The 19,684-nt window shown below is 41.1% G+C and overlaps 2 protein-coding genes across 2 annotated transcripts; one reads left to right on the forward strand and one right to left on the reverse strand.

Moving 5' to 3' along the window:
* On the forward strand, positions 1–6,607 carry LOC139952385 (non-structural maintenance of chromosomes element 1 homolog). Its single transcript, XM_071951501.1, has 8 exons — positions 1–84; positions 1,144–1,297; positions 1,413–1,618; positions 2,615–2,758; positions 3,123–3,239; positions 4,461–4,590; positions 4,941–4,986; positions 5,345–6,607. Coding segments are annotated over exons 2-8 (765 nt in total). The 5' UTR covers positions 1–84; positions 1,144–1,176; the 3' UTR covers positions 5,346–6,607.
* A 23-nt stretch (positions 6,608–6,630) lies between these two features.
* On the reverse strand, positions 6,631–16,956 carry LOC139952386 (transmembrane protein 14C-like). Its single transcript, XM_071951502.1, has 4 exons — positions 16,778–16,956; positions 15,466–15,567; positions 14,283–14,370; positions 6,631–8,215 (listed from the first exon to the last, which is right to left on the reverse strand). Exons 1-4 carry the CDS (start codon positions 16,848–16,850, stop codon positions 8,176–8,178), a joined length of 303 nt encoding a protein of 100 aa, XP_071807603.1. The 5' UTR covers positions 16,851–16,956; the 3' UTR covers positions 6,631–8,175.
* Between the last annotated feature and the right edge of the window lie 2,728 nt (positions 16,957–19,684).

Here is a 19,684-nt window from a genome sequence, read left to right on the forward strand (position 1 = left end):
ATTGCGCCCTCTGCCGCCTGGTGGCGACTAATACAAAAAACCAGCGGCGACGACTTCAGTCTGTTCTTCGTCCGTCGAGTCGTGGTGAGTCTGTGACACTTTTTCCATGTTTTTAGTAACCAATTTAGGTATTACTACTTGTCGAATCATATGTATACCAATATCCGTACCCTCTACATGCCGGCATTATTGCCTGTGTTTTCTGTTTGACGTGTTAATTAAAGCATGGAGGAACGTGCTTTCTTGTCAGAATGTGCTCTTGTTTGTATACCTATGACTAACTACGCATGCTGAGGCGGCATTTGTGGTAACTGGTAGTGGAAATCAAGTGTGTGCTGTGTGTGGTGTGGGGGGGGGGCGGGGCGTTAAAACCATCTGTTTATATAGAATCTACCTCCATTATAGCTGGACCTGGGCCCATTTTCATCGAGCTCGTGTAAGCAGAACAACTCTCAAACTAAACACAGAATTATAGTCACTGGGTGCGTTCGTTTAGCTTCCCTGGACCCTGGGTCGACCCCGCCGTGCTCACTCAGTCTCAGGTGAGCCCCTGACAAGAGCTAATAGAACGATCACACTCGCCCTCTCGTGGTGACAGCATGTACCTCTGGTCACCCCCAAGTGACCCACTCCACAAGCAGCGCATTGGGGGCTGACCTGGTTGAGGCCCGTCAAAGCTATTAGTATTCGAACGTACCTGGGCAGACTGGGGTCGAACCAAGGAAGCTAAATGAACGCAACCACTATGAGTGACTGAGTATGACGTCATCTTGGTCGAAGAGAGGGGCATAGCCAGTTCCATGACTCCATTTTCAACCAATCAGATTAGAGGATTCTATATACATGTACATGTAACATGAGGTATAATAGTATTGCATAGCAGAAACAGGTACCAGCCCAAATTATATGATTTAACATTTTTTACTGAAGTTGTGTTGTGTGAAAGTGGCTAGTGGCACTAGTGCTTTGTTTGTCTTATTAATTTAAAACAAAACAAATAACCCCATTTTTGTGTGTGACAATACATAATTTAATTAACACTCGGCTTAATTTGGCCCTGCCAGTGACTAGAGTAGAATAGAACTACTCATGTAGTTGTAAGAATCTTCAAGTTTCCTTAACTTATTCAGAAATTTTTCTCAGTTTTTTTTTCAGCACTGAACTTTCTCAACTAGAATGGCGACCACCAGGAGCAGTGATGCTCATAGACTTGCCCTTCAGTCCTTCCTCTCCCGGGGAGTGATGTCCTCCGCAGAGGTGAACGAACTACACAAGTTTGCTTGCAAGACATTTGATGGTAAATCTCTATTTTGTTTAAATTATTATCAAATCACATTTAGATAAAATCTTTCATTATTTGTATTCTATTTGGGCTTGCAGTCCTATGAACTTTAATCTTGCATTCTAAACAGTGAATTATGAAGCTACAAAGGAATGTCTTCGCAACTTCTTGGAGGCCATCAACACCAACATCAGCAGTTTAGGAATGGAGATAAGGTCCAAGAAAGATGAAGAAACGGGGAAGCTGATGTTTGCTCTGGTTAGGACTACTGAATCGGAGCTTGGGAGGCTGTCATCTGACTACCAAAAGAATGACCTGGAACTCTTCAAGAAAATAGTGAGTGATTGGCTGATTCTTGTTGGAACTAAACTTAGATCATTGGGTTTGGGTACTTTTTGTACGACATAAAACACAAACGTCCACAGACTTACATCGAGCTTACATGATTTAAAGCCATTGGACACTTTTGGTAAACAGTATTGTCCAAGGCCCACACTTTGTTTATCACAACTTCTATATAAAATAACAAACCTGTGAAAATTTAGGCTCAATCGGTCATCGTAGGCGGGAGAAAATAACGGGAAAACCCACCCTTGTTTCTGCACGTTTCGCCGTGTCATGACATGTGTTAACTATAATCCGTAATTCTCGATGTCGAGAATTGATAATTGTTTTAATGTTTTCTCAAAAAGTAAAGCATTTCATGGAATAATATTTCAAGAGAAGTCTTTTACCATTACCTTCTGTAAACCCTGTAAGTTATTTGTAAATCTGTGAACTTTTTTTTTTTTCTGTTCCGAAAGTGTATAATGGCTTTTAAAGATAATGATGGATGAATAATGAAAGCTTCCCTAAAAATATTACTTGCTGAAGTGCTGTAGTTTTTTTAGTAAAACAATTTCATGAAAATAATTTTGTCTCTATAAAACAAAAGTTATTTAAGCATTGACAACAGATTCACGCGACATTGATTTTCACATTTTGTTCTCAAAAACTTGACGACTAATGAAGCTGAAACTTCTACAGGTAACATGCATCTTGATTCACAGTGAGTAGGGATTCATGTCATGACCAAAAACTTGATCTACAAAAGGAATCAAAAACCTTTAAAGCAGCACTCGGCATCAGTGCCCGTCTTCTCTTGAAGACAATCAGAGCATCTGATCGAAACTTTGGATTGTTACACATTGGGTTCGAGATTACCTTGGTCTCTAGGTCAAAGTCATTACTTTCTTATTATTTTGTGCGTCTTTGTTACAGTCAATCCATGACAAATTATGTCTTTCTTTCTGACGCTGGTTTACTTTATTCTTAAATTTATTTTCTCTCCAGCTCGATCTGATCGTTGAGTCTGACACAGGTATGGCCTCCTCCACCGATGTCTTGAATCTTACGAGCCATATCAAAGAGAAAATATCCAAACAAGAAGCCCAGAGCATCCTTAGAAGACTGATCAAAGAGAAATGGCTGACTGAGGTATGTTAGGATTGAGCCATCTTGTTTATTTCCAGCCAACTCGCATACTCCGCTCCAGCTCAGATACAAGGATTCACACTAAACCTAAAACCAGATACATTTCATTCTCCAAAGGTTTTTATGCAGCAGCACCAAACCTTTGGAACACTCTTCAAATACGTCATGCTAATTCACTTCCGGATTTCAAAACATCACTCAAAACACATTTTTCATACTTACTTCGCTTCTTAGGCTATTTATTTCTTTCTAATTGCTTTGTATATTGTTAATTCTTGATTGCTTGTTATTATTGCTTAACTATCGTGATGGTTTGCATCTTTGGCAGTAGTATAAATAAACCATCCAAATGTTGTGATTTTATCAGAGTCAGGGTGAGATTTCGCTAGCCCCTCGCGCCATCATGGAGCTAGAGGACTACCTTACAGATGTCTACGAAGAGGATATCAGACACTGTCATCTCTGCAAAGAAATTGTTCTCAAGGTATGCAAATATTTTTAAAACCCAAATATTCATTGTATAATAGACCTTATGCACATGATGTCATTTCAATAGGGCTCCCTCACCTAGAGGCCAAAAGGAGGTTGTTCATAGGCCTATACTGTGCGCCGCGCGTAGAAATCCGTGCGTCTCTATTGTTTCGCCACCGTTTTTCAATGCATAAGGTCTGTTAACCAATGTCAAAATGCAAATGGTTGCAATTAATTGCTGAGACAGCATTCAGGAAACGATTTCCCTTGTCTAGTAGGCCGAGGCAACTAGTGAATTTTACTACTCCCCAAGTAGCGCCTCACTTATTAGGCGCGACTTTGACACACCCAAGATGCATTGCGGCATATTGTTTGCCGCCATTGCGGCATATTGTTTGCCGCAGGCGGAATTATAGTAAAATTCAAGCTGAATGGATTTTGTGTCATCAATGTCTGATTGTGTTTGGTAAGTAAGTCATGTTGTCGTGAGCGACACAATTGGTTCACCAAGCAGGTAGTTGTGACTATTTTTGTAGTAGTCATGGCGGCATGATTTTCTGAGTAGTTGACATACGGTAGTCGCGACTCGACTAAGCAATCAATAGTCGCACTTGTCGCAGCATGCTGCGTTCCCGGTTTGATTTCAATGGCACACGTATGCACACTCTCACAGACCTCATGTTGTAGGGCAGGTTTTTTTAATGGTGACGTCATATTCAGTACGGTCTATTGTACAAATCTTTGTTGTCTTTCCTTTTTCAAGTCAGGGGTTTCATTGTGGAAATGATATTTTCAAAGGAAAGTAATTACTCGCGTAGATTCATAAGGTTTTCTAAGAACGAAAGCTTCATAGGGACACGGATTGGGCGAGTTGGTCCATGAAAAGCAGTTGAAACCGTATGTTTCTAAATGCATATGGTTAGAAAGATGCTTTAAAAGTAGAATACAATGATCCACACAAATAATGTGCCTCGAAATCGGGTGGTTCTTTCTACTGACATGGTCGGCCATTTTGTGGAGTCAAAAACTAAGGAAAATCGTGCAATTTCAAGGCATATTTGTGTGGATCATTATATTCTACCATGAAAACATCTTTCTATCGATTTCATAACAAACGGTTTCAAACGCTTTTTATAGACCAACTCGACCAGCCAAAGGCATTGTGTCCCTTTAACAACTGCAAGACTTTTGGAGACCTTAATTAATATTTGGTGATGTTTGATCTTTCTCTAAGGGTCAGATATGTTCCTGTGGACTGAAACTTCATAAATTCTGTGCAGCTCGACTCTTCAGAGGGGGAGGCGATTTCAAATGCCCCAAGTGTCAAGAGAGTTGGGACTATGATATATTGCCAGACAACAGAGGTGATTTTAATGCTCTACTTTTATCTGGTGTTTTGCTCTCTTGTTTTTAATCTGATCGGCACCAAATTGCGCCACAGCACCTTGTAAAACATGACATGGTGCTATAAAAGGATTAGGTCTCATAATTCAAACAAAGACCCAAATACCTTTCAGGAAATATTTTATAGCGCCAAGGATATGCGCCCTATATAAGAAGCCATTATTATCAACAGTTTTATGAGATTGGGTCCAAAAAATTGAAACGTTTTTTAATCCTGTCCTCTCGTGGACTTATCTCAGAGGACAAAACCATTGTAAAGAGTTCAAATTACCTACAATAAAATTATTTGTATTTTACTTCACATTTTTAGATGCTCCTAGAACTTCTTCAGGACGGAAGAGGAAAGATCGGAACTGAGTTGTGTCCCCCTCCTCCCCCCCCCCCCCGGTCAACAAAATCCAGACTGCGCCTCATGTGTTTTTAACTGGTATTTGGCTAGCGGACATTCGTTAAGGGAGACCGCTGCTCTAACTTTGTGACTCTGCCTTTGTGAAAGCCTGACAAACCAGCAATTAATGTAGCAGAAAAATTCAGAGTCACCCTAAGCCTATGGACCCGTTTCAGGACGAGCAGCGCACCTATATGCACATTTGTCTACCCTGATTCTCATTAGTCAACACTGGTGTGTGACTTAAAAGTATTTACAGCTGAGCTACAAAGGTGCAAACTGAGCTTTTTTATAAATTGTCTCCTTTTGTATAAGTTCACTCTTTCAGAAGGAAAATGGCGTTCCAATGTTATCACAATCGTCTCATAAAGTTTTAGAATGTTGATGCACAGAAATTTGTGTAACAAGGATGTTTTTTCCTTTGATATTCTCTTGCAACTTCGATGTTGGGATACACCAAGTGAGAATAATGGTATCTGAAAATTACCAAACGTGTCCAGTGCCTTTAAACATTTTATATGTTGAGAAATACTTCCCCTATCTAGGTCATGATTAGGCATTTTTTGAAAGCTCTTCTTATATATTTGATGAGCAAATGAACCCAATTATGAGTTTTGGCAGGAAGAGCCTGGTTTTGGGGCGGGGTGTCTTGTAATAAAATGTACATATTTTATATACTTTTGTTTCTTGTATTTATGTTTAAAGGGAAGGTACACGTTTGGTAATTACTTAAAACAAACATTAACTTAAAAATTGACTTGGTATTCGAGCATTGGAGAGCTGTTGATAGTATAAAACATTGTGGGAAACGACTCCCTCTGAAGTAACATAGTTTTTGAGAAAGAGGTAATTTCGCACTAAAATAATAAAGGACTTCTAGCTAGAAGTCTTTTATTCCTCTCCGAAAGCACACAAATTCGTCCAAGCAAGGGCGTTTTTTCTTTCATAATTTTCTCGCAACTCTGATGACCAATTGAGCCAAAATTTGCACAGGCTTGTTATTTTATGCTTATGATGGGATACACCAAGTGAGAACACTGGTCTTTGACAATTACCAAACGTGTACAGTGCCTTTAACCCTAGACAGTGAACCAGTTCGATTGCCCACTATTAGTCAACACATGATTGACCACTGACAAGCAATGTTTATGCATTCACTGGAACGACTCGACTGAAAGCCTGGCTAGTCGACCATCTGTACTATGAAATTCAGCACGTCATTGCCTTCCACCTTTTCGCTATAGCGTCACTAGTTCCCTTCTGTGCCTTACACATGTTGGCAAGGAACAGACTATCGGGACCAATGAAGGAACCATGATCATGAGGCTGGTTCCAAATGGTCGACCACAGTAGGCGACCAATGGTTGACCAGCATGGGTTTGAGTCAAAGTAGTTAACCTTACTATTAGTTAACCATGGTGCACACTCGAACTTGCTTAGTGTTTTGTTATTTGATAATCCTTTTAATTTACACCGTTTACTGTTCTTTGTACTATTTATATAAACAAATTATTTCATAGCTTTAAATGCGTCTGTTCTGACAATTTTGTTGAGTTTAATAAAAGGATGAAAATTGCGCCTTGAACAAACTTGACGACTAAAAAGCACTAACTTGCTAGTGTTCCATTTTATGGTTTTCTTTATTTAAAAATGTGTTTCTTCTGTTATAGCAATTATATTCCATTTGTCAACTTACCGCTATATATAAACACAATACAGGATTACCACAATAAGTGCAATGATACGATACAAAAATATGAGTTGCTTTATTCTAGGTGGCAGTTTCGCTTTCTGTGCCTTCTATTTATGGTGGGCTAGTCATCGGGGTGTAGGTTTGCTTGAATCCCGGTCATGACACTTGTATCCTTGAGCACAATACTTTACAAAAATTGCTTCTGTTCACCCAGGTCTACTTGCTGAGGTTAAGGTTGATATTGTGTATCAAAAAGCCCCTGGAGCACCACAGCAGCTTAGAGCTGTATACGTTACAGGGAGCTGAGAAAGATTGAAGATTATGTTATTTGGCCCAAAGACCAGCAGCCGATTTCACGAAACTTTACGCAACTGTGTAAATCCACTTGCCCAACGTTTAAACGTTGTGCAAGTGGACTTACACAGTTGCGTAAAGTTTCGCGAAATCGGGGGCTGGGCACTAATGTAAAGTGCAGTGAGTTGTATTTGTAAAAGCACTATATTATCTAGTTATGACTATATTATTTTTATTCTAGGTGCCAAGGTGCATGTGTTTCAGGTCACAAAAATATTTAGAAAAAACAAACATGTAAGTATGATGCTTTTGTTCGTTGTTTCGAGAATTATTTGGATTAACCAAAAATAGTAATTGAACATTGAATCATGCATGACTAAATAGAGAAAGGAGAGTTGACATGCCTTGGGCACTCTAGGTATGGCTGCCCCTCAGAATCAAGTAAAACCGCACTTAAATCCGACGGATTTCAGCTGAGCCCAATTTCATAAAACTTATATTAAGCAGAACAAAATGCTTAGAAAATTTCATTACTAAGCAAAATCAAGAGTGGGACACCAGTCGCAATAGTGTTATGACTTCATAGACCTTATGCATTGACGTCATCCAGCCGCCATCTTTGAGGTCAAACGGTGATGAAACAATCGAAACGCACATAGATTGGCCAATGAACAACCTCCTTTTGACCTCAATGCGGGGGCGCCGTACTGAAATGACGTCATGTGCATATAAGGTCTATTGAATATTGGAAGGTTACCTGATTCTTCTAAGCAAGTTTGACTGTGCTAAGCAAGTCTTTGTACGTACAGGCTTAGTGGAATTGGACCATGATCGTAACAAAACTGTGCACAATTGTGCTTACTAGAATAAGGTTACCAGCCAAAATTTGAGATGAGTACCAGTTTTTTTCACAGGTATCCTGCTTGTTTTAACTCCAGTGCTTCAATGCTCACAATTTTCATCAGACTGAAAATTTTCTTGAAAGTCAATGTTTGAAAATAATTGTTTTTAAAGCGCTGCGATCCCGTGGAACCTCCCCAAAATATCAAGTCCTATGACTACTTCTTTTTGAAAAAGACAACAACTTTAGGACTTATAAATCTGCTTGACTACTTTCTGGAAGACAACAGAGACTTGTAGTTTCAGCTGAGTTGAGATGAGACCACGCCTCTACATCAATCTGGTACCGTAGCGCACAACCATGAACAAACTGCAAGGAAACAAGTACAGAGATTTAAAAACATAATGAAATGGTTTACATTGCGAAAGGTGTGTAGATTAAAACTATGATGGGAATGATGGGAACTGATGGGTACAAATGGGTGTACTAATGAGATGGGTACTTATGGGTGTTGATGGGTAATAATAGGAACTGATGGGTACAAATGGGTGTACTAATGAGATCTGAAGGGTACTGATGGGTAATAATGGGAACCGATGGGTACAAATAATAATAATAATAATAATAATAAGACTTGTAATGCGCACATATCCACCCTGCTGGGTGTTCAAGGCGCAGTAAAACCAAAAACAAAACAAAAACAAAACACAACACAAAGAAAAACAGACACAACAAAATTAGTCATTGAAAACCTGTGACATAAGATAAGTTTTGAGAAGAGACTTGAATTTTGCAGTACAAACACAAGATCGAAGATTAAGTGGTAGAGAGTTCCAGATGCGTGGCGCAGCTGAAGAAAAAGACCTGTCACCCCATGAGTGTCGAGACTTGGGTTCAATGAGGAGAAGCATAGAACTTGATCGAAGATTCCTTGATGGAGTGTAAACGTGAAGCAGTTCAGAAATATAGTGGGGAGCTTTGCCATTAAGAGCTTTGTGGACAATGAGCATCAGCTTGAAGATGATTCGTTGAGAGATAGGCAGCCAGTGTAGTTGTTTCAGAATGGGGGTGATAGAACAGGATTTTCTAGACAGTGTCACAATGCGGGCAGCAGTATTTTGGAGCCGTTGAAGTCGGGAAATCTGGTTGTTAGGAAGACTGTAGAGAAGAGCATTGCCGTTGTCAAGACGAGAAGTAACAAATGCGTGAATGACCTTTTCAGTGGCACTTTTGTCCAAGTACTTGCGAATCTTACCTATATTCCTGATGTGATATGATGATAAACGAACAATGTTGTTGATGTGTGGCTGAAGTGTCATCGATGAATCAAAAATAACCCCTAAGTTCCGAGCTTTCAGCGAGGGAGCTATCCGAGCATCACCGATGGAGATGTATGGCACTGAAACCTTAGTTAACTGTTGACGTGACCCAAATAGAAGGAACTCTGTCTTATCTAAATATGTTGGTAGCGCCTCCGGTTGCACCTCCACACAAGCTCCAGCAATTTTTGGTATTTTGTTGCCTAAGTAAACTTGGTGAATTCCATTACTTGTCCAGTAGACATTTGTCTGTCAGTGATCATCCTCGTTCATTAGTCGTGGAAATCTACGCCTCCATTTCTGCAAAATTCTGAGATTTTCATCCGGTTTCTCCCTTGGGATTCAGGCGAGCTCAGTAGTATAGCCCTTGCAGTGGTTTTGATCTCCTTTGTACTCCAACTACTGTCATATGCATGGCTGACTCTGCTTTGTTCTCCATTGTGCTGATGCTTTTCTTACCTGTAGTCATGGCTGCAACTACAACAAACTCCTACAGCAAAGCCGATCTACTGGAATTGTTTCCTCCAGTGAAAGCCAGGGTACCCCTGCATATCCACCACAGACTGAAAGAACTTGGAATTGGTGTGGCTAGACCGACGAAAAGGGGCCGCAGATCATGGTCTAAAAGGCAGAAACCAATTCCTTTTTTGTCTCGTTGTGACCAACCTTGTGAGTTTCACCCTGATTACCAGCCAAGTCATAACGGTGCTCATCTCACCAACCTTGTACATATACCACCTACTTCTTATACTGAGCAGAAAACGGTCCCTACAAAGTTCGGTTTATGGAATGCACGATCAATAAAACCTAAAATCACTGTCATGTGTGATCTCGTCATCTCTAATTCCATTGACATTTTCTGTATTACTGAAACATGGTTATCTGGAGATAATCGTGACCACCGTGCAGTCGCTGATCTGACTTCTACGTTACCTAACTACCAAGTTCATCACATCCCTCGTATAGACCGTGCCGGTGGTGGAGTTTGTGTACTTCTTCGAGAGAGCTTTGATGTTCATAGAAACGAAGGTAGATCATTTGAATCATTTGAACATATTGATTTATCCATCAACGCCCGCTCGAAAACTCCTCTTCGTCTCATTGTCATCTACCGGCCCCAGAGACTTGCTAGTGGCCGTTTGACAGGTCCAGCTTTCTTCACTGAATTTTCTACCCTTTTAGAATCGGTTGTCTCTGAGCCAGGGTATGTTTTGATATCTGGGGACTTCAATTTCCATGTTGATGACCAAGCAAACCGCGAAGCTGCGATCTTTCTTGATCTCATCGACTCATTCAACCTCGAGCAGCATGTTACTGGTCCCACACACTGCGACGGTCATACATTGGACCTCCTCTTAACTCGCTCAACAGATGACGCAATTTCTCATGTCAGCACTACGAATTACTTGCCCTCCGATCACGCTGCCGTAAAATGCTTGCTTAACATTAATCGCCCGGATCATGTGAAAAGAGAGATCAGGCTACGTGAACTCCGCAAGATTGATATTGAGGCTTTTCGCCAAGATGTTCTGGCCTCACCAATATCTACAACTCCAGCCACTGACCTAGACTCTCTTGTTCATCAATATGATACAAGTCTGGGAGATCTTCTGGACAAGCATGCCCCTCAAATCTGGCGTACCATTTCATCATGCCCTCATGCTCCCTGGTACAATGAAGATATTCGCAAAGCAAAGAGACAACTGCGTAAGTGCGAACGCAGGTGGATGTCTTCCAGATTGATGGTTCACAAACAACTACTTAAAGAGCAGAGCTATCACTACAATTAACTTATAACCGAGACTAAATCGGAATATCACAGGAACCAACTGAAGGACTGTGACTCCCGCCAACTTTTTCGCAAGGTTGACAAATTATGCACACCAGCCTCTTCAAAAACCCTCCCGTCGGCCGATTTGTCATCTGAACCTCTTGTTGAACGTTTCTCTAAGTTCTTCGTCCAGAAAACGCGGAACATAACTACAGAACTTGACGAAACTCCTGAGCTCGTAGTTTCTAAACCAGTATTCGACTCATGCATGACTACCTTTCATCAGTTTGAACCACTTTCACAGAACTCAGTGAGAAACATCATTGCTGCTTCCCCCTCTTCTACATCCAGGCTTGATCCGATTCCCACATGGATTTTGAAGATGTGTTTAGACGAGCTCGTTCCTATCATCACGAATATCGTCAATCTTTCTCTGCTGCATGGTCATTTCCCAGAAGCAATGAAACATGCCCACATCACTCCCTTGCTTAAGAAACCTAACCTGGACACAGAACAACTCAAGAACTACAGGCCCATTGCAAACCTGTCATTTCTTTCAAAGACAATAGAACGTGCAGCCGCTGCCCAACTTCAAAATTACCTCACCGACAACAATCTTCATGGACACTTCCAGTCCGCTTACAGAAAACATCATAGTGTTGAGACTGCCCTTCTACGTGTTCAAAACGACCTACTCCTGGCAGCCGATAAGGGGCAAGAAGCTATTCTTGTCCTCCTTGATTATTCATCTGCCTTCGACACGATCGACCATAACATCATGCTTCAGCGTCTTACGAACAGATACGGCGTGTCCGGTCACGCTATCGGTTGGTTTGAATCCTATCTAGAAAATCGCACCCAGAGTGTCGTCATCAATGGTGCTCTTTCGAACCCTCAAGTGCCATTCTGCGGTGTTCCTCAAGGATCTGTTTTGGGACCGTTATGTTTCACTCTCTACACATCCCCCCTCGAAGACATCATCGAGGGCCATGATATCAATAGAATGTTGTACGCCGACGACACCCAGGTATACGTCATCACTAACGAGCAAGATCGCCCAACTACCATCTCACAGCTAGAACACTGCCTTAATGACGTACGAGCATGGTCTGTCGCCAACAAACTAAAATTGAATGAAGAGAAGACCGAGGTCATTCACATTACATCTCGCTTCAGAAGCTCTACCACACTTTCACCTATCTCAATTGGCAGTTTTCCAATAGAACCGGTTCAGAGAGTACGAGATCTTGGTGTCACTTTTCAGAACGATCTTCGAACGGACACCCATGTGAAAAATATCTGCAAATCTTCGTACCTCGCATTACACAAAATTGGACAAATTCGCAATCTTCTTGACAAATCCACCACGGAAAAACTGGTTCACGCCTTCATTACATCCCGCCTTGATTTTTGTAATAGTCTTCTTCTCGGTCTACCTGACTCCGGAATCTCCAAACTTCAGCGAGTTCAGAACTCAGCAGCCAGATTGGTCACACGATCCAAAACCTGTGACCACATTTCACCTATCTTCTCGGACTTGCACTGGCTTCCGGTTAGACAACGGATTGCTTACAAAACCCTTCTTCTGACATACAGCTGTATCCATGGCCACGCACCTACATACTTGCAAGAACTTGTTCACAAATACCAGCCTTCTCGAAATCTCCGCTCTCAATCACAATCTCTACTTGCCTGTTCATCCGCTTCTACTAAGTCTTACGGCCAGCGTGCATTTTCTACGTCTTCTCCTACTCTTTGGAACAAACTCCCCCGCAACATCAAAGACGCTAAAACTCTGGCTAAATTCAAACGCCTTCTCAAATCTCACTTGTTAAACTCCAACTAGTTTTGTCTGTTTTTTTTCTTTCTGACTTTGTACAGCGCATTGGGACTCCGTGTGTAATGCGCTTTAAAAGAACGGTTTATTATTATCATCATTTAACTTCAGGAAGTTTTGTTGTGTCCAACGTCGAATCTCTTGGATGCATTTCTCAAGTCTTGCAATAGATGCATTGGCGTTTTCTTGAGAAGATTTAAACGTGATGTATAGCTGAGTGTCGTCTGCGTACACATGGTAATTCAGATTAAATTTCAGGACGATGTCACGAATCGGTAAAGTGTATAGCGTAAACCACTGCGGGCCGAGTACCGACCCCTGTGGCACAGAGTAGTTCAAAACAACAGGGTCGGATATCGCGGTGCCAATACATACATGCTGAGTTCTATTGTAGAGATACGATTTGCACCATGCTAGGGCTGTGTCCTCTATGCCAAGGTGATTCTGGAGCCGAGAGAGAAGGATGTTGTGATCGACAGTGTCAAAAGCAGCACTCAAGTCTAGCAGGACTAGTGCTGTTAGGTTACCATTGTCCATTGCAGAGAGAATATCGTTGCTCACACGGACTAGTGCAGCCTCGGTCCCATGGAAAGGCTTGTATGCTGACTGGAACACGTCGGACAGGTTGAAAGTATGAATGTGATCAGAAATACGTGATGAAACTACTCGTTCGATGACTTTTCCAAGATATTTTAAGTTTGCAACCGGTCTGTAGTTTTTGAATATCTCCTTGTCCAGGTTTGGTTTCTTGATGAGCGGCCTGATGTAGGAAACTTTGAGGCTATCGGGGAAACAACCGGAACTGAGGGATTCGTTTACAAGCTTAGTGATGTAGGGTACAAAAATATCGATGTTTTGCTTTATCATGGATGTTGACACTGGATCCAGCTCACAGGATTTTGAAGGAGATTTCATAATAACCCTTTGAATCTCAGCAACAGTCGCAGGCTCAAACACAGATAGTCTACACTCTGGTTGAAGTTGTGGCAATGTCTGCGGCACGTTGTAAGGGACTGATGAAAATGATGAGCGGATGTCTGAAATCTTGGTGACAAAGAATTTCTGGAACTCATTTGCTAAGTCCTGGTCATTGTAAGTGGATGGAAGGACAGGGGTTTTGGGTTTGAGCAACAACTTACCAATTATCTTGAAAAGCTAATGGGTGTACTAATGAGATCTGAAGGGTACTAATGGGTGTTGATGGGTAATAATGGGAACTGATGGGTACAAATGGGTGTACTAATGAGATCTGAAGGGTACTAATGGGTGTTGATGGGTAATAATGGGAACTGATGGGTACAAATGGGTGTACTAATGAGATCTGAAGGGTACTAATGGGTGTTGATGGGTAATAATGGGAACTGATGGGTACAAATGGGTGTACTAATGAGATCTGAAGGGTACTAATGGGTGTTAATGGGTAATAATAGGAACTGATGGGTACAAATGGGTGTACTAATGAGATCTGAAAGGTACTAATGGGTGTTGATGGGTAATAATTGGTGTTACCTCAGAGCTGCAAGCATTCCAGCTGGCATGAACTTCCCAGTGTTCATAAAACGCATTCCCATAACAAACAGAAGAATGGCCGATGCACCTGAAAACACGATACACAATGAAACCCATAAAACGTTTGCCCTTTATTAATTGTTTTAAAGCCATTGGACACTTTTGGTAAACAGTATTGTCCAAGGCCCACACTTTGTGTATCACAACTTCTATATAAAATAACAAACCTGTGAAAATTTAGGCTCAATCGGTCATTGGAGTCAGGAGAAAATAACGGGAAAACCCACCCTTGTTTACGCACGTTTCGCCGTGTCGTGACATGTGTTTAAAATAAATCCGTAATTCTCGATATCGAGAAGTGATATTGTTTTAATGTTTTTTCTGAAAAAGTAAGGCATTTCATGGAATAATATTTCAAGAGAAGTATTTCACCACTACCTTCTGTAAACCCTGTAAGTTATTTGTAAATCTGTGAACTTTTATTTTGTTGTCTGTACCGAAAGTGTCCTAATTAATCCCAAAATTAACAGCAATGAAAAACTAACTTGGTTAGAGAAGTACAGCAGCTTTCGATATGACTTTTCACTTCGAGGTAATGTGGTTATGGAATCAGTTTTTATCCCCCAAAATTTGTATTTGAGAAACGTTACTATCAGAAACGTTTCTCAGATTGTGTATTCCAATTATTAATTATCTTCCTGCGTCGATTTAAAACCACTCTGGATTTTTCAGCGATATTTCAAAAACGCTACCACCTTTTGAAATGACCTCACTCACCATGTGACTCTGCTCTCTTAAAACAATAGACCATGTGAACCTTGTTTACAGTAAGTGTGGCCTTGTACATTCTTTCAGTATTTTGGCAGGCAAGATACAACACTGGTCCTGTGAGAAAGTTTACATTTTGTCTCGTAATTTCCACATTAAACCAAGAGTTGTGAAGGTAAAAGCTGGTCAAGTCTTGAGATGTGCCCCCTTATATCATATCAAAAGTTGACAAGAATTAGACAGTGCAATATCCATAAAATATAAGATTTTATGTTTTCTTCCATTGAGCTGTGTACAAATCATGCCTGCAGGAAGTCCCTGAGGCTCTGTGGCTCTTTTGTAAACATGTGATGTCACAGGTCACACATCGTCTATACCGAGTGCATAGATTCACTACTGGTTTTTGGACACTTACCAAGAATTGCCAAACAGTTGCTCGGATTTCTTGAAGTCTGTGAGGCACCAAATGCAGCCAGTCCTCCCATAGCAAGTCCCATGACCAATGAAACTAAACTACCTTCAAAGGAGTAAAATGGGAAATACAACAAGTAATAAACAACAGTGAATGAACCACGACATTGTAAAAGACTGCAGGCCTAGCCTAGGCCCAATTTCATAGAGCTGCTAAGCACAAAAATTTGCTTAGCATGAAATTGTTGCCTTGATAAAGACAGGATTACCAATCAAATTTCCACGTGATTTTCAGGATGAGCAAACAACAGCTGAACACCAGTAATAAGCGATATGCAAGAAATGGAAATTTGGTTGGTACACGTAGACCTGTTTTTTTTTCAAGGAAGAAATTTCGTGTTCAGCAAATTTTCGTGCTTAGCAGCTCTATGAAATTGGCCCCTGTTTGCTTTTTTTTTGAAAGGGCTACGACACCAAGGCATTTTCTCCTTGGTAAAGGGCACCCTATGACTATGATGAGGGAATCGTAAATTTCTACTGGAGCATTTCAAGGGCACAAAGGCAATGTCAGGGGGCATGGTAGTCTTGAAGTCAAGACGGTAATTGTTAAGCGCGGTGTGTAGTTACAGCGCGGCGTAGCTACGGGGACGATGCACACACCCTCGATCCCAGTATGTGTGTGTGAGTCAGTCGCAATTTCTAATCTCGTTAGAGCTGCCTCGCGCTACCTACGACTGTTGCATGTGTAACATCGCACTGTGACTGTTGCATGTTGCACAAATAGGCAGCGCCTAATGACTTGTCATCAAGTCTAGGGGCATGGAGGCAGTTAATCGCCTTCATTGCTACACGTGAAGTATACCCAGGAAAAAATTCCCATTGAGTCCAATTGATATTTTGAATGGGATTCAATGGGATCCCATTGTTTCAATGGGGTTTAACAATGGGATCCCCTGTCAATCCCATTGGATCCCGTTGAATATGTCCCAAATTCCACACCAATCCCCATTGAATCCCATTAAATCCCATTCAAATGTTCAATGGGATCCCATTAAATCCCATTGATTTTTTTTCAATGGGAATTTTTCCTGGGTAATATCATAAGGCCCGAGACTGCAGTGTGTCAATACACTGTACTGAGATATTAAATCATATAACCATCCCAGGCCTGTATGCTTCGTTTAAAAAAAATATATAAATAGAGTATTTTGTGCAATGTCATGTTTACTTTATAATAATGACGTTGTCAACAAGAAATTGTTGGTAAAATGGTAAACAAAGTTTACTGCTTTCCGGCTTATTATAATAATAATTACCAGCTTTCATATAACCAACAAGACCTCCAACGGCAACAAATGCCGCATATCCAAAGCCGATAACATCTGTCATGATGGTATTTGTCGATAGTGCAGCAAGTTTTTTTCCAATCACTTAAATTTATTCTATTTCAAGCTCTCAAGATGGGTGCGCTAACGTGTGAAGTATAAACAGGATATAAAATACATGCGATTTTGTATACACTAGCGGGATGCCGCGCTTCGCGCGGCACCCCGCTAGGATATAAAAATCCTTTACACAAATATTTCGAAATGTGGGTGAGGGTGTTATACGCCTCTCTCAATATTTATGCATGGCGTCATAATTCTAACCCAAAATAAAGCTATTTCGCACGTCCACCACTACTTGCAGTGGCTGTACCGACCTCGTTTTGGGTTAGACAACGTACCTTATGCATCTAGAAACTATAAGGCTCCCCCGTGATCCTTATAGGGGTCTAATATGTTGGGCCTCCCTAACGTTACACGTTTTTCAAATCAGCGTTGATAGGTGAAACTGACCGTTAGCCAGCAATAACTAAAGTTTCTTTTGTACTACACTACCAAAACTTTCTCCACACACTCAATATACATTCATAATGCTTGCATTTCCTTTTTAAAAAACATCGTCAAAAATGACATTTTTACGTCCCACGATACATAGCGTTGCTACAGCACTATAAGTAAAGCGTGTTTTTGGAACATGCTGTGTGCCACAAATCTAATTTATCTACTGTTTTTTTTTCGGAGGGGGGTGGGGGTGGTAAGAGCGTAGGCCTCTTTTTAGTTTATTCTCATCTGAATTGGTCTTGTAAACTTTCTGGTCAATAGGCTGCATGTATAACGGGAGCACTTAACGTGAACGTCAAAAAAGTGTTTTGCAGGCAGAGATGCCAAGTCCAGAGGCTAGCTATGTGTGAGATTTTTCAAAGCTCAACCCCCATCCCCCGGAAAAAAAAATTGCCAGTTTAAGAAGGCCTTTTTAAATCGCCGCCCAACCTTTTTTTTTTTTTTTTTTTTTATAAATAAATAAAACAATGTGAAATTTAATTGTGGACAAAAAGTGTTTCAAAATGCATCAAAAGCCTCCTCAGAATAATTAAAACTCACTTGAGGTACACAGGAGATGTTGATGGTTAATGTGGAGGTTCGATTGTGTCAGATTATATCCTTCCAAACTTGAAAAAAATAGACTAAAAATGATGTCCAAAATCAATCGCTCACTTCTTCTGCCTGTTGTGTCTTCGCTAGTGGAGCGCATTTCAACGAATTTGCTAAAAGAATCGGAACAAACTTGTGCGCAATTAGCGTTTTGCGCTCTGCCGAATTTGAGCTGAACCTACTGGATGAGCAAACGCGTGCGCAATCTGCAATTTTGCGCTCTGTTTGTACAAATTTTGTACAAAAAATGTCGTTAATTTTGTTTCCCGATCTCGCCCCAATAATGGTTGATGTGCGTGTGAGCGTGAGACAGAGCCCAAGTGCGTGAGTCTCACGCCTAATGCGTGAGACTTGGCAGGTCTGGTTTTGTTTTATTGTCACTTTGGGCTTATTGCATCTCGCGAAATTTGAACGACAAACGACACAATTTCTGACCGCGTTCATGTTCACGCTGCTCTAGGAACAAACCTCCATACATCCCATATCTCTGGAACCCTATAACACAAACTAAATAAAAACGATAAACTCGTCCCCACTCCTTAATTTTCTCTAACTTATTTCACTTTCAGAAAGCATGTCAAGTCATGTTTAGGGTTTGTTACGTCCAGTTTGGGTCAATAGACAAACTCCTAAAAATGTACCCCATTCAGCCGCACGAGGTCTCTTTTGTTAATATTATCTCCATCAGTAACCAACCCGACGGGCCGATGACTAAATTAATTTTCATAATGGATTTGGCAAAATGTACATTCTGAGACCTGACCGACACACTGCTCTAACCAATTTTGTGAATGGACTTATTCAAAAGGAAACTTAATGTCGTTTTGCTTAACAACTTTGACCAAATGCAAAGCAAAGTTCTTTTTTTTACAGCTTCAAAACAGCCTTTGACGTGTGTGTATAAGTTTCACCATAGAGTAAGGAATGGTTTCACAATTCTACCGCCATGGTTAAACTCTGAAACTGCAACATTATACCTCCATGAACAGACCGTATTCTAAAACGGTATTCATGTACCCATTTGAGTTTACTGGCAAAAGGTCCAAGGTCGCCACCCACTGTCAACCTAAAGTGGTCCCACGGCGACCTTCTTCACCAAGCAACAGGTGGCCTGTCTCAAACCAGACAACACACCACTCACAATACACTGACCAGAATGGCTCTTTGTGTAAGGCCCCCCACCCCCAAAATGTTATTAATTGTAAAGTTCCCTTAGACACCTTCCAACCTATAGCCGGCCCTACCCAATGTTTCCAAATTATAAAGCTTCCGTTTGATCCCATCCTTGTTCATCATGATAATTCTCATGCCGTTTGGAAGTGAATGCTTTTTTATAAATATTCTCCATTTAATCTTTTCAACAAATGAGTCACCCGCAGAAGCATTTCTAGGAAGTCTGATAACAACGTCGACCAGTGGTTGACACATGGTCACCTGCGAAACATCAATCTACGGTACTTAATCCATTCAATGCAAATTCGGTCAAATTCGTGAGATTGGTTTCGGATTTGTCCTGGCACCCAGCCTCTTCGACCCTTTCGACCCTGCGCGGCAATGAATGAACCAATCCGGAGAACCATGCTTAGTACAACACGAAAGTAACCTGACCAAAAAGGGCGGATCGAATGGCGGGTGGGCGTTCAAGGGGCAATGAATGAACCAATCCGGAGCACCATCTGCGAAACACTGTCCAATGAGTCGCCTGTCAGAAAGATTTCTAGGAAGTCTGGTAACAACATCGACCAG

The sequence above is a fragment of the Asterias amurensis genome, chromosome 20 (genome assembly GCF_032118995.1).
Source record: "Asterias amurensis chromosome 20, ASM3211899v1".
NCBI lineage: Eukaryota > Metazoa > Echinodermata > Asteroidea > Forcipulatida > Asteriidae > Asterias > Asterias amurensis.